The 27,798-nt window shown below is 38.9% G+C and overlaps 1 protein-coding gene across 2 annotated transcripts; it reads right to left on the minus strand.

The window, feature by feature from the left end:
* Positions 1–20,914: 20,914 nt before the first annotated feature.
* On the minus strand, positions 20,915–27,343 carry RNF7 (ring finger protein 7). 2 transcript variants are annotated; one of them, XM_042903071.1, is made up of 3 exons: positions 27,045–27,343; positions 23,396–23,443; positions 20,915–21,857 (listed from the first exon to the last, which is right to left on the minus strand). In XM_042903071.1, exons 1-3 carry the CDS (start codon positions 27,210–27,212, stop codon positions 21,801–21,803), a joined length of 273 nt encoding a protein of 90 aa, XP_042759005.1. In that variant the 5' UTR covers positions 27,213–27,343; the 3' UTR covers positions 20,915–21,800. The 2 variants fall into 2 exon arrangements, with proteins under 2 accessions (XP_042759005.1, XP_042759004.1); XM_042903070.1 differs by having other exon boundaries at positions 27,038–27,336.
* Positions 27,344–27,798: the final 455 nt, after the last annotated feature.

Below are 27,798 nucleotides of genomic sequence, written 5' to 3' on the forward strand. Positions count from 1 at the left end.
GTGTGGGGGGGGGTGACTCTTGATCTCAGGGTTGTGAGTCTGAGTCTCAAGGTGGGTGTGAGATTACTTAAAAATAAAATCTTAAAAAATAGTAATAATAAAAAGAATACAATTATGCTTTTCTGATATTCAGATTGGAGGTAGGAGAGACCTAAGCAATGTGGAAGAAGGTGGGTTTCTGTGTGCAATGCTCACATAGCATAGAGGGGCCAACTCAGGGTTTCACATGACCCTGGAAAGCTGTGGAGTCTGGTGCAGCTAGAAGACAGAGAGACCAGATTCATTCAGTGACATGTACAACTTCTAATAAGAAACTAATGTAACTAAATGATTTACTGCATTCTTTCATAAAAACAGAAGACTAAACTCTGTCATATGAAAAAAAGAGATCTTTAATTTTGAAAGAAAAATAAACTTTTATCATTGGGAAAACAATGAAAATATTTTACTACCTTTTATGATTAATTTTGTAACCTAGAGAAAAGGAAAAGCATGTTCTTTACTCACGTCTTCCATTACATTTGGCATCATGTGGTTTAAAGCATTATTTTCTGATATAGATATTCTTAAATTTTAAAATGCTGTGATATAATACACTTGAAACTCAAAGAATATAAAACATTGGGTTAAATTAGTAATATGGTATGCTTGGTTTGCTTCTCTAAGGATTTTTAATATTGAAAATATATCTGTGGATAAAGAAAATAGCAAAGCAAAGTTTCCAGTAAGAACATGACACTCCCTTACAATCCACAGTTCTTTGCATGGTCCAATAGCATATGTATTTGAGGATCAAGAATTATGGAATAGGGGCGCCTGGGTTCCTCAGTCAGTTGGCATCTGACTCTTGATTTTGGCTCAGGTCATGATTGTGGAATCATGGGATGATGGGATCTGGACTCCACACTGAGGTTGGAGCCTGCTTGGGATTCTCTCTCTCTCTCTCTCTCTCTCTCTCCCTTTGCTCCTCCTCTGTTCTCTCTCCAAAAAATAAAAGAATATGGGGAGCCTGGGTAGCTCAGTTGGTTGAGCGACTGACTTTGGCTCAGGTCATGATCTCACAGTTTGTGAGTTCAAGCCTCGCATCAGGCTCTGTGCTGACAGCCTGGAGCTTGCTTCGGATTCTGTGCCTCCCCCTCTCTCTGCCCCTCCCCTGCTCATGCTCTGTGTGTGTGTCTCTCTCTCAATAATAAATAAACGTTAAAAAAATTAAAAATAAAAATAAAAGAATAAAAGAATTTTAAAAAATTATGAAATAATATAACTTGATATGATGTGGTCTCAGAAACAAGATATTTCGTACATTAAATGTAAGTTCTGAGGCAGACTAATAGGTTAGCATTAGGATACCCAAAGAAGCCAGGTTATTCTTCAACTTCTGAATTAAATCCTTCCATAATAAAGATTTTGCTTTTTTCTTTTAGTAGAAGCCCTCTACTGGAAGGAAAAGCAAAAGGGTCTTTATCCTTCCAACAAGAGCTGACTACACTTTATATTTTAATAATTTGAAAAAGTCAAGGATATCTTATCAGTTAAAATTTGTTGAATACTAAACAGAGAAGAGAGGGAAAGGATAAATTGTAGACTACTGTTTCAATGTGGTCACAGAATTTTCTCACAAAACAATTAGTTTTCAACCATTTTGTCTTTTCTGTTGAAATTCTGAACAGTAAGATCAATGGGTGGTCCTGCTGGATTTTCTTCAACAGAGTTCTAGAGACAACTGAGGTTTTCTTTTTTTTTTTTTTTTAACATTTATTTATTTTTGAGACAGAGAGAGACAGAGCATGAACAGGGGAGGGGCAGAGAGAGAGGGAGACACAGAATCTGAAACAGGCTCCAGGCTCTGAGCTGTCAGCACAGAGCCCGATGCGGGGCTCGAACTCACAGACCGTGAGATCATGACCTGAGCCGAAGTCGGGCGCTTAACCGACCAAGCCACCCAGGCGCCCCAACTGAGGTTTTCTTAGTGAAATTAGAAAGAAGTGATACACGAGGTATTTTTAGAGGACTAAGTATAAAAATCATACAGAAGATAAACATCATCATTTTATCACACCATATTTAGAGACCTTTTTGTTACGGAAAATCTCACACATACATAAAAGTACAGAGAATAGTAAAATGAACTTCCACATACTCATCAGCCAACTTTATTATCAGTATTCTTAGCACTTTGCCAGCTTCCTTTCACTTTCATCTAACACTCTCTTGTTTTGTTTGTTCTTTTTTTTTTTTTTTTTTTTTAACAATTTAACTTTTTTAGAGCAGTTTTTGATTCAGAGCAGAATTGAGAGGAAAGGACAGATTTTCCACTTGCTCCCTGCCCCCACCCATGCATAGCCTCCCCCCACTGTCAACATGGTCCTTCCCTCCTGAGTGCTACATTTGTTACAATTAATGGATGTATACTGGCATATCATCATTACCCAAAGGAAAGTGGGGAGTGCATTTCCAGAAGTGGGAGCAGCCCATTCAATGCCAAAGACCAGTGGAGGGTCCTGAATAAGGGAGAAGATACGTGGTAGCAAATGAGGCCGCAGGAACAGCCAGGAGTCAAACCGTCCTTTTAAGGATGTAGTCTCTGTCTTAAGAACAATGGGAGGCCATCAGAGTATTTAGCCATATAACATGGTTATATTTGTGTTTTCAGAAAGATCCCCCTGGCTGCTGTGTGGTGAAGAGACTGGGAACAGGGAGTTGGGGGAGACACCATAGGCAGCCCAGTGAGTAATGATGATGGCAGTAGAGATGGAAGGAAGCAGAAAGAATCGCAACCTATGCAGAAGGCACAACGGACAGGAGACGGTGAGATGCAGGGTGAAGAAGAGGAAGGGGTGACTCCAGGGCTCCAGCTTGAGGGAACTAGACAGATGGCAATGCCATTCACCCAGATACAGAAAACCTTGAAGGGGGAGTGGTTTGAGTTCAGTTTGGGACACGCGGGCTTGGGGTGCCAATGAGACAGCCACACGGAGATGTCAGGTGGCACTGTAGTGGGCACTGAGTGTACAGTAGGAAAGAAAATAGACAAAAATCCCTGTCTTTAGAGAGGTTACATTTTAGCGAGTGAGACTGTTAATAAGTAAAATATACACCATATATTTAATTACAAATGACCCCAAGACTTCATAACCTAAAATAATGAATTCTGTGCTTTGGTTGGGCAGCTCTCTGCTGGTCTGATTCCTGTGGTTGCATTCAACTGGGGGGTGGGCAGATGGTTGAGCTCAGCTGGGAGGCCACTGGGGGTTTTCAGCTGAGGACGGCTACAATTAGATGGACACTTTAGCAAGATGGCAGACTAAAGGGGAAAGGGGGAATACAGAAAAATCAGTTTGGAGGCTAGGGCAGTGACCCTAGTGAGACATCAGTGGAGGTAACGGTTAAGAGGCTTTGCTTCTGCAGTAAATGTGGGGTGTAGCGGAAAGAAAAAGGACAAGGTTGACTCCAAGGTTTCGGCCCTAAGTAAGTGGAAGGAGGAACAGCCCACAGACTTAGCTGAAAATCCTCTGGAGGAGCAGGTAGTGGGGAAGATCAAGAACTTAGTCTTGTATTGTTACATTTGAATTGTCCATGAAACATCTAAATGGGAATCTTGAGTAGCTGCTGGATCTGTGGGTCTAGAGTCTAGAGGAAAGCTTGGGCTGGAGGTATTCACTGGAGTCATTCAGTATATGAAAGGCATATTAAGGCCGTGGGAATGGATATAACACCCTGGGGGTGAAAGCAGAGAGGTCTGAGATCAGAGCCGAGAGGTCAGAGAGGTGAGAAGACCAGAGGGGTAGAAGAAAAGCCAACAGAGGATGGTACCCTAGAAACCAAGTGAGGAAATAGCGTTAAGGAAGAGAGTGATCAATCGTGGCAGGTGCTGCTGATAGGTCAAGCCGGGCAAGTACGGAAAACTGACTTCGAAAGTTTTATTTACTGGTTTCTTTGTGACACTGGAAAGGAACATAAAATGGGGTGGAAAGTGCTATAAAAGTTGGTATTTATATGAGACTAATACTATGCATAAAGGAGAAAAAGAAAGCCTAGTGGTATCTTCAGTGGGGGGCACAGCAGCATTTATTCTTTGGGCAGATAAAATAATTCTATTTGAGAGCTTTATATTTCTCTTAACTCAGAATTTTCCAAGGTCTAGTTTTTAACTGCAAACTTAACTTTGAGATATTTCTGCAGGTTCTCATGATCAAGGATATTTTAAGTCACTCCTATGTTGTGCTGCATATTCTGGGGATGAGTGGGTTGGCAGGGAGAGACAGTTAATGTATTCTTGCTTAACTGGTTAAATATGCTATTTTAGGGGCATCTAGGTGGCTTCAGTTGGTTAAGCTTCCAACTTTGGCTCAGGTCACAATCTCATGGTTCATAAGTTTGAGTCCCGTGTCGGGCCCTGTGCCAACAGCTCAGAGCCTGGAGCCTGGTTTCCATTCTGTGTCATCCTCTCTCTCTGCAACTCCCCTGCTCATGCTCTGTTTCTCTCTGTCTCTCAAAAAATAAATAAACATTAAAAAAATTTTTGTTAAATATGCTATTTTAATAAAATATTGAAACCCAAAAAAGATTTAGCAATTTGGAGGTCATTAGGGAGCTGGACAAGAGCAGTTTCAATGGTGTGGTATGATGAAACCCTTATTAGTCAGTTCAAGAGAGAATAGAAAGAGGTAAATTGGAGGCAGCCAGTATAAGCTACTCCTCTGAGGAATTTAGCTCAAGGGTATGATCACTGGAGTGAATGGCCAACAGAGGGTGGAAAGACAAGATCGCTGGAGGAGAGGACGTCAGGGGATTGAGAAATCAGGTATTAGAAGCACTGTCCATGTGAATATTGAAATCACCAAGAATTACCCAAAGGGTAAGGCAATGGAGAAACTGACAGAGAGCCAAGCTAGCATCTTCAAAGAACCAAGGAGAGTAACTGGGGTCACAGGAAGACTGTGGTGAGTGGTGTTCTAATGACATGAGAGTCAGAACTGGGTGTTTTTAGGGAGAGAAGCAGCAACAGAGAAATGGAAACAGCTTCAGTAATATGAGGGAGAAGAAAGGTTGCAGAAGCAGTGCCTCAGGGGAGAGACTGGTTTTAGTGATAATAAGAAAGTGAAAGATGAAACCAAGAGCTGGTTCTTTGAGAAGATAAACAAAAATAGGTAAGCCTTTTAGCCAGACTCATCAAGAAAAAAAGAGAGAAGACCCATATAAATAAAACCAGAAATGAAAGAGAACAACTGACAACAGAGAAATACAAAGGATTATAAGAGACTACTATGAGAAATTATATGCCAAACATTAGACAATAAGAAGAGAAATTTCTAGGAACATACAATCTTTCAAACCTGAATCAGGAATAAAGAGAAAATCTGAACAGACCAACCACTAGTAACAACATTCAATCAGTAACCAAAAATTGACCAACAAACAGATGGATTCACAGGTGAATTCTACCAAATACTAAGAGTCTATGCTTTCCTCCTTAAACTATTCCAAAAAATACAAAAAGAAGGAAAGCTCCCAAATACATTCTAATGAGACCAGCATTACCTTGATACCAGAACTAGACAAACATTAAAAAAATAAAAGAAAATTATAAGCCAATATCCCTGATGAACACAGATGCAAAAATCCTCAACAAAATAGTAGCAAACCTCATTCAACAATACATTGAAAGGATCATTCACACCATCAAGTGGGGTTTATTCCAGAGATGCAAGTACAATTCAACATTCACAAATCAATCAATATGATACACCAAATTAATAAAATGGAAGGATAAAAATCATATGATAATCTCAATAGATGAAGAAAAGCATTGTCAAAATTCAATATCCCTTCGTGATAAAAATTCTCAAAATTTGTTTAGAGGGAGCAAACCTTAACATAATAAGGGCCATATAAGAAACACACTGCTAACATCAAGAGCTTTTCCTTTAAGATCAGGAACAAGACAAGAATGTAGACTCTCCTATTTTTACTCAGTGTAATATTGGAGGTCCTAGCCAAAGCAATCAGACAAAGAAAAAAAAGGGGGGAATGAAAGGCATCCATATCGGTAAGGAAGAAGTTAAACTGTCACTATTTGCAGATAACATGATACTATATATAGAAAACTCTCAAGATGCCACCAAACAACTATGAGAACTCATAAATGAATTCAGTAAAGTTGCAGGTCACAACATTAATACACAGAAATTGGTTGTATTTCTACACACTAATAATGAAGTAGCAGAGAGAGAAATTAAGAAAATACTACCATGTACAACTGAACCAAAAAGAATGAAATATCCAGAAATAAACTTAACCAAGGTAGTGAAAGACCTGTACTCTGAAAACTATAAAACACTGATGAAAGAAACTGAAGACAACACAAAAAAATGGAAAGATGTTCCATGTTTATGGACTGGTAGAATTAATATTGCTAAAATGCCCATACTATGCAAGGCAACCTACAGATTCAGTGCAATCCCTATCAAAATACTAAAAGCATTTTTTCCCCGAAAGCATTGTTCAAAGAACTAGAACAAATAATAGCAAAACCTTCATGGAAATACCAAAGACCCTAAATAGCTAAAGCAATCTTAAAAAGAAGAACAAAGCTGGAGTGCCTGGGTGGCTCAATTGGTTAAGCTCCTGACTGGCTAAGGTCATGATCTCCCAGTTTGTGAGTTTGAGCTTCGTGAGTTTGAGCCCTGCATCCAGTTCTGTGCGGACAGCTGAGTCTGGAGTCTGTGTCTCCCTCCCTCTCTGCCCCTCCCCCACTCACATTCTGTCTCTCTCTCTCTCTCTCTCTCTCTCTCTCAAAAATAAATAAACATAAAAAAAATAAAAGAAAAAATCTGGAGGTATCATACGCCCCGATTTCAAGGAATACTACAAAACTGAAATAATTAAAATACTATGGTGCTGGCACAAAAATAGACACATAGATCAATGGAAGAGAAGAGAGAGTCCAGAAACGAACCCATGATTATATGGTCAATTAATCTTTGACAAAGGATTCTTTGGGATAAAGTAATTCAAGTTACTCCTTTTAATATCTGTAGACTTAATAGTGATGTCTATTGCTCATTCCTAAAGTTGGTAATTTGTGTCTGTACTCTATTTTTCTTAATCAGTGTAGCTAAAGTTTATCAATTTTAATGACCTTCTTAAAGAAATGGCATTTGGGGGCGCCCGGGTGGCTCAGTCAGTTGAGTGTCCGACTTCAGCTCAGGTCATGATCTCTTGGTCTGTGAGTTCAAGCCCCGCATCTGGCTCTGTGCTGAAAGCTCAGAGCCTGGAACCTGCTTCGGATTCGGTGTCTCCGTCTCTCTCCCCCTCCCCCACTCATGCTCTGTCTCTCTCTCTCTCTGTCAAAAATAAATAAACATTAAAAAAAAGAAAAAAAAAAGAAAAGAAAAGATAGTCTCTTCAATAAATGGTATTGGGAAAACTGGACAGCTATATGCCAAAGAATGAAACTGGAGCATTTTCTTACACCATCCACAAAAGTAAATTCAAGATGGGTTACAGACCCAAATGTGAGACCTGAAATCATAAAACTCCTAGAAAAAAACATAGGCGGTAATTTCTTTGACATCAGTCATAGCAACATTTTTCTAGATATTTCTCCTCAGGCAAAGGAAACAAAAGCAAAAATGAACTATTGGGACTACATACACCATAAAAAGATTTTGCACAGCAAAGAAAGCCATCAACAAAACAAAAAGGCAACCTACTGAATGGGAGAGGGTATTTGCAAATGACATATCCACTAAGGGGTAAATACCTAAAATGTATAAACTTACACAACTCAACACCAACAAATAATCTGATTATTAAATGGGCAGAAAAACAGAAAAGACATTTTCCCAAAGAAGACACACAGATGGCAAACAGACACATGAAAAGATGCTCAACATAACTAATCATCAGGGAAATGCAAATAAAAAATGATATATAAGCAATGAGATAAGATATCACCTTACACCTATCAGAATGGCTAGAACAGAAAGAGAAGAAATAAGTTGTGGTGAGGATGTGGAAGAAAAAGGATCCCCCATGCACTGTTGGTGGGAATATAAATTGGAGCAGCTACTGTGGAAAACAGTTTGGAGGGTCCTCAAAAAATTTAAAATAGAATTACCCATGAATAGAATTCCACTAGTGGGTATTTGCCCAAAGACAATGAAAATACTAATTAAAAAAGATACAGGCACTCCCGACATGCCTGGGTGGTTCAGTTGGTTAAGCGTCCGACTCTTGATTTAGGCTCAGGTCATGATCTCAGGGCTGTGAGATAGAGGCCTGGGTTGGAATCTGCACTGGGCATGGAGCCTGCTTAAGATTCTCTCTTCCCCTCTCTCTGCCCCTCCTCACTCTCTCTCTTAAAAAAAAAAAAAAAAAGAAAGAAAAGATATATGCACCCTTATGTTTATAGCAGCATTATTTACAATAGCCAAGATAGGGAAGCAACCCAAGTGTCCACTGACAGATGAATGGATAAAGAAGCTGTGGTGTATATATACAGTAGCACATTACTTATCCGTAAAGAGGAATGAGATCTTGCCATTTGTGACAACATGGATGGACCTAGAGGGTATTATGCGAAGTAAGTCAGACAGAAAGACAAATACTATGTGACTGCACTTGCATGTAAAATCTTAAAAATAAAATGAACGAATAAACACGCAAGCAAAAGGCAGAAACAGACTCATATAAATACAGAGAACAAACTGATGATGGCGTAACTACCAGAGAGCACAGAAGAAGTTTCAGAAGTTGAGGAGGAGTGGGAGAGGAAGGAATAAAAGGGGATGTAAAAAACTACTTGGGGTTCGGGGCACCTGGGAGGCTCAGTTGGTTACGCGTCCAACTTCACCTCAGGTCATGATCTCACAGTCCATGAGTTCAATCAAGCCCCGCATCAGGCTCTGTGCTGACAGCTCAGAGCCTGGAACCTGCTTCGGATTCTGTGTCTCCCACTCTCTCTGCCCCTCCCTCACTTGCACTCTGTCTCTGTCTCTCAAAAACAAATAAACATTAAAAAAATTTTTTTAAAAATCCAAACAACCCAACTACTTGGGGTTAGATTTGAGAGAATGTGAGTTGACCTGGGAAGTCTGGGTTTTTTGTGTTTTCTGACCTAACTGGAACGACTCAGAGGTGCTGGCCAGGCTCTGAGTGTTGGGGCAGGGAGAGGTGCTGGGCTGGTGTGGGCCTGCAGGATGCTGGAGCTGAGACCACTGGTCCCACTTGACCACTGAATTGTGGGAGGTCTTATGTAGAATACTTGGGTCCCCGCCCACCTAGTCCATGTGTGTGAATCTGGCAGAGGGGTGATTTGAGCTGAGCTGGGAGCATCTGGGGCATTTCTGTAGTTAGATGCAGGTTTGAAGGCTGCAGGTGAAGACTGCACCAGAACCAAGAGTAACTCCTTTTACTTTGCATCCACCTTGGGACCCAGCAGCAGGGCTGTAGTGGAGCAGGAAAGACTCTAGCCCTCCTAAGCTTTATCAAGGGGTCTATGTATATTCACTCATAAGACCTCAGGTCCAGGCCATCTGTCCGACAGAAACTTAGCACTACAACCTCAGAGCCATTAAGGGCTTTTTAAAGCAGAAGGTATGGGAATGACCCTAGTCTGATCTTGTACCCTTAAGTTCTAAGCCCATTGTCAGAAAAGTTCTGAGTCCGTGTTGTTCAGTGAGGTGTTCAGAGTTCAGTGAGGAATTTCAGACTACGCTAAAATTTCCATCTTATGACTGAGGGCAGCTCTAAGATTTTGTGCACTTAAAACCCCGAAAAATGTTTTAGAAGGGAGCTGGGATGAATAAAACATTTTCCCTTTTAAAAAAATCACCTCTTCCATTACTTATTTCTTCTGCATTTTGATAAACTTCTTGAAAATGAAACACTTCTAATGAACTCCAAGGAGCTTTCTCAAATTACCTCCACAGGGGACCAGAACAAGATCAGAAACACAATTATTTTGATTTGAGTGCTTTCTTGAAGAGTTGAACAATAAGACAAATGGAACAACCATTAATGCATTTTCTTGTATTTTCCACTTAGTAGCAAATATAAAAGGGTGTTGGTTGTGGTCTTAAATAATATCCACCACTCTTTTTTTAAAAAATTCAGTTTTATTTTACAGAATAAAATATACAGATCTTAAATGTGTAGTTTTATGAGTTTTGACAAATGTATACACTCATATAACCACACCCAAATCAATATATGCAACATTTCCATCACCACTGAAAGCTTTCTTGTGCCCTTTCCCAGTCAATACCCCCAACAAGAGGCAAGCTATTTGGAGTTCTGTAGATTAATTTTGCCTGTCCTTGAACTTCATATAAACAGAATCATACAGTTAAGTACTCTTTTGTGTCTGGATTCTTTTGCTCCACACAGTATTTTGAGGCTCATTCATGTTGTTGCACGGATCAGTAGTTTGTTCCTTTTTTTTTTTACTGCTGAGTAGCATTCCATTCTATGAATGTACCACTATGCTGGTGATGGACATCTGGGTTGTTTCCCACTTGGGCTGTTGTAAATACAAAAAATGCAGCTTTGAATATTCATCTATGTCTTTTTGTGCACATAAGTTTTCACTGCTCTTGGGAAAATACTTAGAAGCAAAACTGCTAAGTCATAGAGTGGATGTATATTTAACTTTTTCGATACTGCTTTCCTCTTCGGCTGCTCCGTTCTTCTTTCCTGCCAGCAACGTATGAGAGTTCCAGGTCCTCTACATCTTTACTGAGACTTGGTGTTAACAGTCTCTGTAACCTGAGCTATTCTAGGGGTATGTAGAGGTGTTCTGTTGTAATTTTAACTTGCATCTCTGAAGAGAAATGTTAGGATTGTTTTCATGTTTTAACCGCCTTTTTGTATGTCTTTTGTGAAATATCTTTTCAATTCTTTTGCCCATTATCCAGCTCCTTAATTAAACTTTTGTTGAGAATGTGGCCTAATCAGGCAGTATTCTGTTGACTGCTCATGTTCTTTAATAGAGAAGCTATATGCTGTATGGACAATGAGGCAGCAATGGCAGAAATAAACTGGTTAAGAGCATTAGACTTGGATCTTTCCAGTTTAAATTTCGTAGGACAACCGTAGAAGCAACCATTTAATTTGTAAAAGGCTCCATGTGCTATTTCAGTTCAGTTTTAGAACACAAATAACAATTACTCTTTAACCTCAGCATAAAATTAGGGTTGGGGGAAATATCTAAAAGTAGTGTCACAGCCTAGGTAACATAATATTTTTTCCATACGGCATTATATTTTGAAACATAATTTTACTCAAGGACTATCCAAATTTGTGTCACGATGAACATATGCTAAAGGCTCACTTAAAAGTTTTGTTTTAGGGGCACCTGGGTGTTTCAGTCGGTTAAGCGTCCGACTTCGGCTCAGGTCACGACCTCACAGTCTGTGAGTTCGAGCCCCGTGTCAGGCTCTGTGCTGACAGCTCAGAGCCTGGAGCCTGTTTCAGATTCTGTGTCTCCCTCTCTCTGACCCTCCCCCGTTCATGCTCTGTCTCTCTCTGTCTCAAAAATAAATAAACGTTAAAAAAAAAAAAAGTTTTGTTTTACAAGTCAGCAAATTAAAAAATACAGCCATAAAGATGTCATTTCAGGGATAAAATGACCTCTAAGATCCTTTCCAATTCTAAGAGTTTATGACAAAGAAGTATGCATAACAGCAACTCTCAAAGTATTAACAATAATGAAGTTAGTCATTAATACTAATGGTGGACAATAATATAGGTTGATTAGGGGCACCTTGGTGGCTCAGTTGGTTAAGCGTCCGACTTCAGTTCAGGTCATGACCTCACAGCTTGTGGGTTTGAGCCCCACGTCAGGCTCTGTGCTGACAGCTCAGAGCCTGGAGCTGCTTCAGATTCTGTGTCTCCCTCTCTCTTCCCCCTGCCCTTGCTCTCTCCCTCAAAAATAAATAAACATTAAAAAAAAAATTTTAAATAATATAGGCTGATTAATTCAATAACTATTCACAATCACTATTCCCTTTTTGTTCCTCTACTGTGAAAGCTGGAAAGCCAAATACTTCACCTCCTATTATTATTATTATTGCCTCTGGAAGTGGCTCTGGGACATAATTCAGGCAACTGAGGAATAGACTAAAGACACCAGTGAGGGCACCCCATCCCAAGTAAAAGTATCTTCCCAAGTTTCTTTTTCTTGCTAAAGAAAACAACAACAACAATATCCTTTTGCCCCTCATTTTTCCCTAAGAACATGAATATAAGACTAGAAAATATAGTAGCCATCTTGGGACTATGAAGAAGAGGTATGAGAATGAGGCTTCATGCCAAAGACGTTGAGAGCAGAAAGAAGAGAGCTTGGCTCCCAAGGGTAACACTCGTCACTTACTAGCCCTAATCTTCCCACCCCTAGACTTTTTGTTGTGAGAGACAATAAACCACTATCTGTTTAAGACAGTGTAGTCGGGTGTTCTGGTATTGCCAGACAAATGTACTGTCGGCTGATTCATTAGTGTTTAAAAGAAGATCTCACTCTTAAATACAGAGAACAAACTGAGGGCTGCTGGAAGGGAGGTGGGTGGGGGGATGGGCTAATTGGGCAAGGGGCATTAAGGAGGGCACTTGTTGGGATGAGCACTGGGTGTTGTATGTAAGCGATGAATCATGGGAATCTACCCCCAAAACCAAGAGCATACTGTATACACTGCATGTTAGCCAACTTGACAATAAATTATATATAAAAAAATAAATTTTATTTAGGTAACATTCAATGCGATATTGGTTTCAGGAGTAGAAATCCATGATTCATCACTTACTGTATGTAATTATTTTTATATGTTGTTGGATTCAATTTGCACATTTTTTATAATTTGTGTCTATGTTTATCATAGATAATGATCTGTAGTTTACTTATGATGGTTTTATCTGGCTCTCTTTTCTGGGTAATAACAGGTCTCATAAAATGAATTGGTCAATGATTTGGGCAATTTCTCAGTTCTTTCTCTGTTTTGGAAGTGTTTGTAAAGGACTGGTATTTTTTAAATTTTTTAATTAAATATTTCATAAATTTAAGGATAAAAAAATTAAATGAATTAACATATGTAAAGCTCTTAGAAGATATTTTGGTACCTAGTAAGTGTTATACAAGTTTTAATATTACTACTGACCGTATTTCAGCAAGTTTTTAATAGGGAATTCTGATTTCTCAAAAATAGTATTAAAACGTATATAAATTACTGTTAATCAGGGCTTCTCAACCTCAATGGTATTGACATTTTAGACTCAATGATTCTTTGTTGGGGGGGGGGGGGGCTGTCCCATGAATTTTAGGATGTTTAGCAGCATCCATATCCCCTATGCAATAGATCCCAGCACGCCTATCAGTTGTGACAACCATAAATGTTTCCAGACATTGCCAAATGTCTCCTGCAGGGCAAAACCATTACCTGGTTGAGAACCACTGCTATAAATCTATCAAGGCTACAAAAGGAACTACATAAATTTATAGTTTAAAATATTAAGTAATTTTGAAGGGCGACTGGGTGGTTCAGTCGGTAAAGCATCCAACTTTGGCTCAGGTCATGATCTCCTGGACCGTGGGTCTGAGCCCCACGTCGGGCTTTGTGCTGACAGCTCAGAGCCTGGAGCCTGCTTTGGATTCTGTGCCTCCTTCTCTTTCTGCCCCTCCCCTACTTGTTCTCTCTCTCTCAAAAAAAATAAAACATTAAAAAATTTTTTTAAAATATTAAGTAATTTTGAAAATATAAGAAATGCTTACAAAATGTAAAGAATAGGAAACTATGCCAACAATCCTTTTTTGAACTGAGGTGTTTCAATATAATTTTGGACCTTTATACTTGGGTTCATTTTTTCCCGTTAAGTGTAGCGGCCAGTTAAAAATGTGTGATTCTCTTTGTCAAGCGTGTTTTAACTAGTAAAATAAGGCTTATGCTCAACACTATAGTTTCCAAAGATAATCATTGAAAGGGAAGGTAGAAGATCACTTAAATTCGACATAACAGAGGCCCCCATGATTCCTAAATTCTGATAGAACAGGCCTTATAAACAGATGATCTATACCAGCAGTGTCCAACAGAACTTTCTTTCTTGTTGGAAATATTTTATTCTGGGATATCCAATATGGAAACTATCATATACATGTGACTACTGAGCATCTGAAATGTGGCTAATGTGACTCAGGGACTGAATTTTAAATTTGAAGTAATTAAAATTTAAATATCTACATGTGGCTAGAGGCTACTTATTGGATAGCACAGACATATACCCTTCAAGAAATTATTTTAACTGTTATTTTCTTCCTTAGGAATGTCTTTTGTCTATGGCAGGCCCCCTTTTCTCCTTGCCCTATAAAGAAGGTTACAACCAGGCAAATATGAGTGGATGTAAAGGACAGGTATGAAGGCAAGGTAGGTATGCAAAGAAGTGGAAGCAATGTGAACAACTTACTTCAAGGGGACACCCCTTCTCTCCCCAGAAATGCTATGGAGCACAGACATAGCACATCTTGTTAAATAAAATAGAAATGGGTTTTCATAATCCACACAATAGATGGTCCTTCTAATCATTATATTGTATACCCTGCAAGTGAATGTGGTTTGTCCCTTCTACTTCTCAGACATTATGCGTCTCTTAGAAGGTTCATTACATTACACTTTACAAATCTGTTGAAGGGGCACCTGGGTGGCTTAGTTGGTTAAGTGTCTGACTTCAGCTCAGGTTATGACCTCACGGTTTGTGGGTTTGAGTCTCACATCAGGTTCTGTGCTGACAGCTCTGAGCCTGGAGCCTGCTTCAGATTCTGTGTCTCCCTCTCTCTCTGGCCCTCCCCCTCCCCCACTCACGCTCTGTCTCTCTCTCTCTCTCTCTCTCTCTCTCAGGAATAAACATCAAAAAAAAATTTTAAAAACCCACAAATCTGTTGTAAATCTAATATTCCCTAACAGACCCTGCAGTCTCTGAAGATAGGAAACTTATTTATATTTAAATTCTTTCTACCATGAAGGCAAAGCCTCATATATAGGAGGGAAGGAGTAAATCACAAATCTCTAATATAAGTATGTTATAAATACATAATTTCTACAAAGGTTTAGAAAAAGCAGAGCAGGAGTTAGTATAGCAGACATAATTTATAAGGAAGGTCTAAGAATCACCACTAAAGAGTTAGATGACAATTGTATTACATCAGCCACACAAAACCTGTTCTTTACTATGTATTTTTCAGATTTATAAAGTCACGTCCCAGGTGATCTGGCAAGAATTCTGATTATTTTGTTACATACAATTTGGTACAAATAATGTAGTTGGACTTTTTATATAAGTCCCAATACATTTAGTTGATAGGTAGCTAGCTCTTTAAAGGCTAGGATAAAATACAAATGGCATAGAACATTTCATCTGCACTGAAATAGTTCCAAAAGCTTTTAACTGCGATGTTCATCTGGGTAGTTTTTTCTAACTCTCCCCCCTGCCTGGTTTATACACACATACTTCTTTGAAAATCATTGTGGGACAGCCCACTGTTGCTGATGGGAATGTGCTTCTCAGATGTGTTGGGGTGGTTTTTAAAAAGTTAAAAACCCCTCTCCTAAAAACTCATGTTGGCAATTCTGCACAGGTTGTGGGTGCACACAAACATTCTAATTCCTACAAGAATCATCACTGAAAACAAGATAATTTTTTCAAGGCCATCCTCTAGGCACAGATCAGCAGTGACAACAGTGAACTATAATAATGGCTAACAGTTACTGATTGCCTGCTATGGTTCAGATACTGTTCTGGGCGGTTACCATGTATTATTTCATTTAATCTTCATAGCAACTGAATGAAGTATATAATATTGCTGTTCCCATTTTAGTTGAGCAGATAGGGACAGAGAAGTTAAGAATCTGGTGCAGTATCACACAGGTAGTAAACGATAGAGTCAAGATTCCAGGCCAGGCTGAGTGGCTCCAAAATTGCAATCCTTCTACTGTGTACCACAGCTACACTTGCTCAGGGAAAGCTTGCTTGCAGCCAAGTTAGGAAAAGCAGGTCCTTTTCTGATCACTGACTCAGGTTTACTGAGTGCATGGACAGGAGAAGGCAGCAAGTTGATTATAACACTTACTACTCTGAAAGGCTATGAAGATGAAAATTGAGGGTTTAAAAAAAGGTACATTTTCTAAGCTATATGGGTATCTGGCAAAATCAAGTGGTCAAAAAATGCACCCCATATGCTTATCAACAAGTCAATAAAATATTCCTAGTGAGATGGAAAACCTAAAATTAAAGTGAGAGCTCAATATTTACAAAACCTTTTTTTTTCTTTCCTTTTTTGAGAAAGAAAGAGAGAGCATGAGCGGGGGAGAGGGGTAAAGGGAGGAGAGAATCCCAAGCAGGCACCACCATGTCCAGCACAGAGCCTGCCTGGAGGCTCACCTCAACCGTGAGATCATGACCTGAGCCAGTATCAATCAAGAGTTGGCTGCTCAACTGACTGAACCACCCAGGCACCCCATACAACCTTCTCTTTCTTTTAAAAAAAAATTTTTTTTTAATGTTTATCTATTTTTTAGAGAGAAAGACAGACAGACAGAATGGGGGAGGGGTAGAAAGAGAGAGCGAGACACAGAATACAAAGCAGACTCCAGGCTTTGAGCTGTTGGCACAGAGCCAACATGGGGCTCGAACCCAGCCCAGGAGATCATGACCTGAGCCGAAGTCGGACGCTTAAATGACTGAGCCACTCAGGTGCCCCTCTTTCTTTTTTTTTTTTAATGTTTCTTTTATTTTTGAGAGAGAACATGAGAAGGGACACAGAGAGAGGGGGACAGAGGATCCAAAGTGAGCTCTGTGCTGACAGCAGAGAGCCTGATGCAGGGCTTGAACTCATGAACTGTGAGATCATGACCTGAGCCAAAGTCAGACACTTAACCAACTGAGCCACTCAGGCATCCTACAAAACCTTTTCTTATTATAGAATCTGGAAATCATGTTGACCCCATGATTAGAAATAAATGTGACAGGCAGGTCATTAAAGGCCTCATTACAACCCTTCACAAAAGCTCACAGTGCGACCAGTAACCTATGTTTACAACAATTAACTTTTTCTTACAAAATGTTTATTGAGAACAGTTAAGAAGAGTGCTCTACCCTGTAACTAAAAATACATTATTTTTTAAGTGCCACTTCTATTAAAGGAGCTTCCAAAATTGACTAAAATGAAGTCACAGTAGCGCTTAACTATTCTCAGAGTTTTACATGTGTGCTAATTCATATAGTCTTCAATTCTCAAAACAATCTAGTGAGGGAGATATTATTGTTATTTACATTGTATAGGAGAAAACTAAGTAACTTTCTGAAGGTCACACAAGCGGAGGCGCTGGGATTCAAATTCAGGTATCCTGGCTCTAGAGTCCACTCTCAGCCATTAAGTGGAGCGTCAAAATGCAGAGAAGATATTTTTCCTGTCGGACATTATTTTGTTGAACAAAACCTAACCGTGGCAGAAATGGAAATGACATAAAATGGCTGAAGAGGAACTCCTCTACAAAGATTTGTCATGTGTTTTGTTATACCCAATGTTCAATATAAAATATATTTAAATTTTATATTTAAAAATATTTGAAATACATTTATACTTTAATTCCAATCTTCCTTATATTCAAACCAGCAGTATTTTTCCTCTAAATATATATGTTTTTAACTGGGCTTACTAAATTAACCATGGAAAATTTCTAACTTTCTTTTCAGACCATTATCCTGAAAAGTTAGCTCTTGGCAATAACTTTAAAAAGCAGAAAAATAAGGGCACCTGAGTGGCTCAGTCTGTTTGAGCATCTGACTCTTGATTTTGGCTCAGGTCATGATCCCAGGGTTGTGGGATTGAGCCTTGCGTGTCAGGCTCCACGCTGAGCATGAAGCCTGCTTAAAGAATCTCTCTCCTTCTGCCTCCTCCCTGCTTGCATGTTCTCTCTCTCTCTCTCTCTCTCTCTCTCTCTCTCTGAAAGATAAAAAAAAAAAAAAGTGCTTCCCTGTTAAAAATTCTGCAGAAAACATTTTTAAAAAGTTACATTTATTATCAGATGTCTATTAAACTTCTAAAGGAACATTTAAGCTTTTTTTTTCCTCTGACCCTAAAGACTTCTACATTAGCTTCAGTTAAATAAAACAATTTTGAGCTTATTCCTTATGCCTAGAAGACTGCCAAGTGAATATTCAATAACTACGTCATTGAAATTTCCAACTGTGCAACTAACATGTAAATCAAAAGACTGTACACTAAGTGTGATCTACCATTTGAGGGGGTAGTTCTTACTATCAATGAAAATGCTCCCATGTTACTAAATCACAACAGTCTACCTTACTGTGGTCTATATATGGTGAGCACACACACACACATCCATACGTGGATCAGCCCGCTTCTTCATGTTTCCTGGTGTAATTACACCCAAGTATATACATACTGAAATGCAAATGAATTAGAATATACTTTCCTTTTACTTGTATTTTATAATTCAGTTATTTTATATTTATATATTACAATTATTATATACACTTTAATTATGTGTTAGTTATGAATTTCAGGATAGTAATGGGGACATAGTTTATAAAAAGGAATGGGTTTGAGAGGGTAAGATTTACTGATTTAGATATTACTTGTGATATAAGAATGCACCTTGCATTGATGGAAAATTAAATAGGTGAAGATGACCAACATGTTTCCATTATACTAGCAAAAGAAAATTCAGTATTGTTTAATCCAATGGAAAGAAAAGGCTGTTCAATGCCTAACTTTTGCTTTAGAACTCATAATTAAATGTCACAGTGTGTCTTTCTGATGAAACAATATGTGCTAAACTTTCAGATGGCTATGCAGATGAGCTGATATCATCCCAGGATGGGTAGGATCAGTGCTGCTCTGTCCCAGCCCCTCCTCCTCTTCCACCCTCAGATGGCGATGCGGAGTAGAAACAGAGCTTTGTTCGGCAGTGGGCCTGTGGTTTTGCTGTGTGGAAAATCTACTTATGACTCCATCCTTCACGCTGCATTTACGTTCTGTCATACTGACTAAAATAACTAGACATTCTTACTGATTTTCTCTTCAGTGCAAAGCCAAATTATTTGGTTCACATTTTATGGATATATCCTTTTAAAAATGTCAAACAAAAGCTGCTAAAATAGCTCACTGTACAATGATAAGCATTCAAGTGGTCAAACATTTTTGTGTATTGTAATTAACTTTTTATCTCATTATTTAATATGCATGTACTACACAATCAGGATTATGAAAGCAAAATAAGATTCATTTCTAATGGATACACGTTTCAATAGACTTTACAAAATGAACCATATAAGCAAGTTATTAAATATGACCTGGAAAAGCATCTTCAATAGCAGAACTTGCAAAAGGACACACACACACACCAAACTAAAAAGCCTAAGTATAACTCAAAAGAAAAATTATTTGAAACTGCTGTCATTAATTTACAAAAAAGAAAAATGATCTGGATAAATTACAAAGATGGGAGCCAATACTCTTTCCAACTACTTCTCTAAGCTGAAACACGGTGCCCCTATTGATTCTTCTTCAACTGAAAATCCCTGAAAAGGGGCACCTGAGTGGCTCGGTCGATTGAGCAACCGACTTTGGCTCGAGTCATAATCTTGCAGTCCATGAGTTCGAGCCCCATGGGCATCAGGCTCTGTACTGACAGCTTGGAGCCCGGAGCCTGCTTTGGATTCTGTGTCTCCCTCTCTCTCTGCCCTTAACCCACTCACATTCTGTCTCTGTCTCTCTCAAAAATAAATAGACATTAAAAAGATTTAAAAAAAAAAAGGAAAGAAAGAAAATCCCTGAAAAAATAAGCATATATAGAATGTGTTGTGATACAAGGTTTGGGGCAGAAGTAGTGAAGTAACCACATCTAAGCAGGGTGACTTTCCCACTTGTCTCATTCCTCCTAGTCTGCACTTACATATTGCCCCTCAACTCTGTGGTTTCAGCAGGTGTTCACTGAAGACACACATTCACCATATGTAAACTTACATAAACCTCTTCAAAGTCTTTGCTGGACTGTACTTATAGCTCTAGTCACAGTTTTCTGTAAGATATGATTATGTTAATCACATGGTTAAGTTTCCTAAACTTGATAGTATTATACTTCATATTATAGGATAAAAAGGTGCTTTATTTACCCCATATGGTAATTAATTTTCTCAGTAAACTGTGAAAAAATGCATAATAAAGCAAGTTTCCAGAGAAATCAGATTAGTATGAAATATGAAAACCAATATGAAAGCCTATGAATTCTAGTTTTTAAATTATATTTTAACATTCTTTTATGTATCTGCATCACTTAGATATAAGAAGATTCAGATTGACAAACTGAAGAAGTGAATGATAAAGATTTATTTTTCAAAATTCATAGCTTGTGGCCTTTATTATGGAATAATTCAAAATAAACTTGTGGTCCATAAACTGTTACCAGATAACCTCCACTAAATGTGAATGAGTTTGATAAAATTTAAGTATTTTCTCACACTTCTACATTTCCAGGTAATAAACTTTAACTTTTATTACTACCAAATAAGAGTATATGAATATTTTTTCAAATTAAAGCTTTCACTTGACATATTACCTTATTAACATGAAGCTTAAAGTTGTACATAAAATTGTAATAATGATGGGGAGCCTGGGTGGCTTAGTCGGTTGAGCGTTTGATTTCGGCTCAGGTCATGATCTCACGGCTTGTGAGTTCGAGACCCGCGTCAGGCTCTGTGCTGACAGCTCAAAGCCTGGAGTCTCTTCAGATTCTGTGTCTTTCTCTCTCTCTCTGCCCCTCCCCTGCTCACACTCTGTCTCTGTCTCTCAAAAATAAATAAACATTAAAAAAAAATTTAAAAATTGTAATAATGACAATTCAAATGAAGTAAACAGAATAAACCATTTATTAAAACACTGTGTAATAAAATAAACTTTTTGACCCAGTGCTACAGTGGTAAACATTTCCCCCTCATTAACATTCTACCTAAAACAGTTAAATTACAACATAATCTGACCAGAACAAATACTTTGTTCTTTACTATTCAATGTTTGGACAGTGAGGTGAGTACAGATTTAGGTTTTCTTGATGAACCAAAGATAGAGGATAATAGCCTAAAAGACAACCACAATTCCATATGCCTGAAGATTAAATTTTATTTACCCTGTTCACTGGTCCAAACTTAAAATTTTCATTATATCATACAAAGACTTCATGAATCACCCCCTCCCAGCCAAAAATAAATATGAGGGACAAATTAAGGATAAGAGTTGGGTTTTAAACTGCACTTTATTTGTTTCTGTAACATTGTCTTTTTTTTTTTTTTTTTTAACTGATCAACTATAAGCATGCAACAAGTTCTCTTCTGAATGGAACTGCTTCCACAACCCCCTGGATACCAATAAGCAAATTATAAAGTCATTAAATTTGTAGCTCTCTCCTCCTTTAAAGCACTTCTAAGCAGTGTGTGGGATACATACCACAGAGGTAGGAAAGACCATCTTTAATAAATTATCTTCTTAATTGTAGAGAATTTCTGAAAATAAAACAAAATGCTAAGCCATGCCTTTGATGAGTACCAAAGGACCACAGAGCCATCTCCTCCTATTTGAAGAATTAGTTCCCTGGAGTGTTCTGGCCTTTGTAGGGCACTTGATAACAAGATCCACCAGGGCTCCAAACAAATGCACTAAGAAAGCCTCCACTCTCATTTGCCGATTCTTTGGACCACCCAATCCTGCTGGCAGAGAGGGCAGCGATTGTTCTGTTTCACCCACAGAGACATGCAGCAGTTGTGGAAGGAATGATTACATTCTCCCCAGACCACTGAAAGGAAAAAAAAAAAAAAGAATATTTGACATTACATATTTTAATTTAAATTATCCAACTCAAAATTACAGGCTATTTTATATTATGAAGAATAATCATGATTCATAATCTTGAATAAAGATGGCTAATTAGTCAACATTTTTTCTATCTATAAAGAAGTAACAACTTACCTGTGTAAACCACACTTAAGAAGTGAGATGAGGCGCTGTGACTGGGGGACTTTTTCATCATTGTTTAGAGTCTGTGAGTGATGTGGTGGCCCCCAGCCCCTACACAGCTCCACATGCTGTCTTCCTGAAGTTAGGAGATTAAAGAACTTGAGCCTTCCTTAGATCCCAGACCTTCTCAGTCAAAGACTGACCTTGGAGACCTTTTGATCTTTATTTATTGAAAAACATCCTCCTGATTTTTATTTACCAACATGAGTTTTCAGTTCATAGTAGTCTGTTATAAATAGATGACATACTTCTAAACATTATCAGCTGTACATCTACTCAGTTATTTTCTAGAAGTGTTGATGTCATCCATAAGCAGTGCAATTCCTCATGTGACAAACACATGAACTTTTCAAAGTGGTTGGCTAGAAACAGAGGACTTTCTGTGATCAAAGAAAGGTGCCCTAAACCTCACAATTCTCAAGTTAAATATTTCTTAAACCAAGGGCAATCTCCCATAATCTGAAATGCAATCTCAAATGTGGGCTTTATTTGTCCCTTGCTTGACCTATATGATAACAGAACAATGAAAGAACATGGAAAAAAAGAAAAAAATAACCAACTTCTTATGAAAACTGGCTACAGGGAGTAGGAAGCAAAAGGAAATCACTTTAAGTGTTTCAGGGGGAAGAAACAGGATTTGATAAATACTGAATACATCATTATTAAAAAGCTATATATAAACCACGCAAACACAAAGTACAAAGTTAACCTTTCATTTTCAGAAAAGCTTTTATATATAGCAATCTAGAAGTGATGACTTCAAGAACTAGGACATAAAAACCTTTGAACTGCTTAAAATATTTATCCTAAAGCAACTTTTGTAGTCCCAGGCTATTAGCAAAATTCAACAGATTTCCATATACAAACTACATTGCAAAAGAGAGCACTTAGAATTTTTTCTATGTTGGCTGAAAAGTTAAATACTGAATAATAACAGTACTGAAAACTGCAATGCTTTATTAGAATAAAACCCTACCAAATCTGACCTATAACACAGTTAAAATTTAAATGACATTTTGGTAATCCCTTACAGTTTTCTTAACAGAAAAGAATTATTTCTTTGTTGATTATCAAATATTTACTATGGCCATGTCTGGAATATATAATCAATTCTTCTTAATTACAGGCAATAAAAGAACTTGCAGATTAATTCCATTAAGGCCTTTTGAGAACTAACACATTTTACATTAATAATAGATCACTGCTTTACAGTTTATTTTTATGTATTGATAAAGTCAATCTTAATCACAAATTCAAACATCCCCACTGAGAGAAAACCTTCAGTTGAAAAAGCAAGAGAATGAAATTACAACATACCAACACAATCCTCTTGTTTGTTTTCAGCTTGACATCTAAGACAGGCATCTAAAAGTAAACAAATAGCAATTCTCATTCTGATGCTCAGAATGCAATTTCTAAAACCCAGACACTTCAAAGTCAAATAAAAGCCCAAAGGGTTAGAGATGGAGATAAAAGATTCAAACTATTTATTTCTCATCTAAACATAACTGTTTAAAGATGAATAAAGTGCAAGGCACTCTACTCATTTACTTATGACCAGGAGCAATTTCACATGGGTTACTGACCCTCTATTTTCACCAGCTCTGATAAAAAGGTGTCCCCGAGGTGGATTCAACCACCAGAGAAAACTATGCCATACTTCATTATACTAGAAGTCCCTATAAGCTCACTGGGCATGCTCACATAGATCAACCTTGGGGGTAGCTTATTTTCAAGACACCTTTTAAACGTAAGCCATGCATATAAATTGGTATTTGCCTGTACACACATAAAGAAACTCTAGAAGAATAATCAAGTAACTAATAATAAAGTCTACTTAAGAGAAGATGGAATGGGAAGGAGTCTTCATTGTATAGTTTCTTAAAATTCTGAATTTTGTGACTGTATGATCTATATAAAAATTAAATTAAAACTAATTTTTAAAGAACCTCTTAAATACTAGATTCTCTCTCTCTTTTTTTTTTTTTTTAAAGAAAATGCTCCTTCTACAAATATGTCTGAGTCCAAAGCATTTATCCAACAATGGCAATGTATTTTAATAATTTACTTGGGAGTACATTTTAGGAATGGGAACCTAAAGGGTATATTAGTTTTCAAAATTTAATCTATACTACTATTTGCTTGATGAAGGAGGTACTATAGGATATTTTAGGGACCAATGAAATGGATTCATTCACTAGCTGGAAGAGGAGTCCAAGATAGGTAAAAGGAAGTTCAAACCAACAACAACAACAAAATAGTTTTTAACATAAATTAGAGAAAAAGAATTCTGTAAAAATAGATACACGGTGGAGCTGAAGCCTGGTCCTTTTCTTAACACTGGATTATGCTCAGGCATTTGTTTGCTCCTCTCTGCATGCTCTTACCCTAAAAAAACACACCACCCTGGCCACTTCGGTGTGGACTGAAAACAACCACTGCCTCCTGAGGCTTTCTTCAATCCCACAATTACTGAGTATCTGCTCTGTATATGGAGTTATGCACTGGGGACACCAAAATGACCAAGTCTGGGTCCCTGGTCTCACCAGGAAATGGGGAGGTAGGCAGGCAAACAACTAAATATCATAAGGATCATGATATAAGGGTGAGGACACAGCTCTGGTTCTGTATAATCACAGAATTACAGTCTGTGTACCCAACTACCTCTTTCACAAATTAGGAAAACAAGACTCCAGAAGGTATGTCAAATGTCCAAGTTAACATAAATAGCCATGAAGGGTTACTCTGGCTCTTTACAACTCAGCAGTACTAGCAAACCTATTTTCCTCTTCTTCAACACTTGCTCACTGTGCCATCTGCTCCTTTCAGAATGAAGGAAACCAGAGAGTGTTAACCACATCAGAATGGGCTGACAGGCAGATCTTGGATCAAGAAGTCGTAACAAATCATTTAGGTGTATGAGAGGAATTTGAAAATTTAAGGAATTAAGTGGCCTCTTTTGCAGAATCTAGGAATCTCGGGATTATGACTGACATTTGATTTAGACTCATTATCAAAACCCAACCTAAATCTATAAAAAGTCCTAAAGTTTTAGATAAAAGAAAAAAATTCTTTTCACGATATTCCTAAAATCTAAAACAAAACATTTCTAAGGAGTACAATAACAGTAACTCCTTTTAGAATGATGCTAACTAGGGTTAGCTTGGGAAGTCTGAAAAACAAACTTCCTTCTGCTGTCACCTGACCACTAAATGGATTTTAACACCTCATAAAGAAAATACAAAGGTCTAGTCCAGAACACTTTGCTGAACTCAAAGTACAGCTGTTGCAAATCTGCAAAATTAATCCACAGTAGCAGAACACTTGCTATAATTAGAAAGCTAATGTGAATGTGAAACATTTATAGCCCATATTTTGACTTACTCCAAATATCCCAGTAAAGTTTATGTGTTGCAAAGATGTCAACCATTACTCTGAATTCTGCATTTCTACCTACAGATCTAAAATTTTTCTTTGGGTAGAAATATAAACCACACTTTTCAGGAACATTCTTCATTTTGAACTAAAGGATATTTAGGGGATAAAATTTTTAGCAAAGCTTGTCTTGCAAAAGAAGAAAAGATTAAGTGGCCTGGATAAGTTAACAACGCCACCCAAACTGGAAATTATGATTCTAGTTCTTAAGTAAGGGGTGGGGTAAGGGGGCTGTATTGCAGGCCAATAAGCTAGGTACTTTTAAGACCTAATATGCAAAACAAGTGGATCATGTCTGAAATCAAGTTCTTTCAAAAGTAAAAAGTAAAAAAAAATCTGAATCCCTTTGCTGTAAATCCTCTTTGAAGCAAGTCCTCATGAATAAAAAACAAGTGTGTACTAAAGAGTGTAAATTGAAAAAATCTCTTGATTCTGGTAGGTTTAAATTTCATCCCTTGAGAGAGAAATTCTGTTTATTTTCTCCAATTCTGTCATTTTTCAGAGCAAGACACAAAGTTTTCAAGCTATACAACCTCAGTTTTCACCTACCCCCAAGAAACAAAATTAAGATTCTCTCTCAGTAGTTTTAAATGCTCTGTTTAAAAAAATAACTGGCATTTAGAATAGCATCTCTTTTTCAAGGTGGTCTGAGACCTTAAAAAAGACAGGATATAAAATATAAAAGGATGAAGCTGTTCTGAAAGGTTTCGCGTGGCCCAGTAGTTTTATTCGAAATATCATAGAAAGAAGTTAAGACTTATTTGTACAACAGGGCTCTCCACAAAGGCCTGACTCAGACAGGGCAGGATCTTCAGAAAATGGCATCCTTTGATAGGAGGGGCCAGAAAAAGTTTTATGTTTCTGAATAAAGGGCTTACATTCTTCAACTCCCATGAACCTTAAAAATATTCGTGAACCACACTGTATCCCCCTTCAAGACAAGCGAGTGCCATCTGACCCATCCTGAAACATCCAGAGTTAAAAGCCCGCAGAATAGCAGTAGCTAATTCGGAAATGGCAATGGCTAGGAACATTTTCTTCCTTTCGCCTCTCAAGAGCGAACTGAGGGTGTCGTTTCTGTGGAAGATGACTCCAGAGCATCACTTTGGTGCGTCACCACAACCATTAAAGTGCCCTACTTATTCAGGGCCTTTACCCTGACCCCTTTGCGGTTTGCTTTTAGGCATGGAGCTGGCCAAACAAACCCAAGTGGCTTCTCCCAGCGGCCAACAAATCATCCAGTTTTATTTCCTTGGCCACACCCATCACTACCAGAAATTACCTTAATTCCTCAGCTCACTGCCCGTTTCTATCCCTAGAATACCAGGTCCGGGCGCTGGGCGCCTGCTGAGCCCCAGGCGGCGGCAGCAGCAGCCCTCGGGCCAGCAGCAGCACCGGTGGCTCCCGGCACCCCCGCCCCCACTCCTCTGGACTGGGGTCTCTCCCAGCCTTCGCCCGTCCTCCACGCCCAGAATCGGCCCGCGGAGGCCGTAGTTCGGCCCCGGCCTCGCGTGCAGCGCTTACCCATCACCTGGACCCTGCAGATGGCGCACGTATCGCACTCCACGTCCCAGCTCCACATGGCCACCGCGTTCCACTTCTTGAGAGAGAACATTTTGTCGCCTCCTGACTTGGAGCCTGCGCTCCCGGAGTGAGAGGACAGGGCGCAGGGTTCCTCGCCGTCTTCCACGTCGGCCATGGCGGCGGCGCGGAGCCGACAGCGGAGACGTTAAGTCGGGGTAGGCGGGCGGCTATGGCGGCTCTGTGGGGCCGCCCGGCGGGCCCACAGCGCCGCCTGCAGGCCGCGGGCCACCGCGGTGCCTACGACAAGGACCGCCCGGATTGGCTGGCGCGGCCCAGTGACGTCACATGACGCTAGCGCTTTGGCGCATTTCTCCCTGCACCTCGGCTCGCTGGGGCAACCCCAAGGGCTGAGGGCCTCCAGGGAGTTTCCGTTGTGAACCCCGGGCGGTGTGCCGTTGAGTGTTGCTCTCCCGTGCTCCGGAGCACACTGTGCAGGTATCAGATGCCTTGCTGTGTGACTTCGTGAAACTTACCACTCTCACAAATTATCTTGTTAATATAACCATTTGTCTCGTTCCACCCCCCCCCCCACCCCCCCTGCCCCGCGACTCGTAAACTCTTTCAGAGCTGGGACCAGGCCTTTAACACCACCTTCTTCTTGGTATCTAGGAAACGTCTGGCCTCAGAAGTTCTGAGAAACCTGGTTCAGTGGTTCTCAAACTTTTTGGGCTCAGGACCCCGTTATACTTAAAAATTATTAG

Source organism: Panthera leo, chromosome C2 (genome assembly GCF_018350215.1).
Source record: "Panthera leo isolate Ple1 chromosome C2, P.leo_Ple1_pat1.1, whole genome shotgun sequence".
Classification (NCBI taxonomy): Eukaryota; Metazoa; Chordata; class Mammalia; order Carnivora; family Felidae; genus Panthera; species Panthera leo.

What these genes read in the sequence shown, in the direction of transcription:
- RNF7 (XM_042903070.1), bottom strand. Translation starts at nt 27,212, where the DNA reads ATGGCCGACGTGGAAGACGGCGAGGAACCCTGCGCCCTGTCCTCTCAC. An exon ending in CTGCAGGGTCCAGGTGATGG is followed by an intron (nt 23,444 to 27,037) that starts GTAAGCGCTGCA and finishes GTTTACTTTTAG; the next exon opens with ATGCCTGTCTTAGATGTCAA. An exon ending in CAAACAAGAGGATTGTGTTG is followed by an intron (nt 21,858 to 23,395) that starts GTATGTTGTAAT and finishes TTTTCCTTTCAG; the next exon opens with TGGTCTGGGGAGAATGTAAT.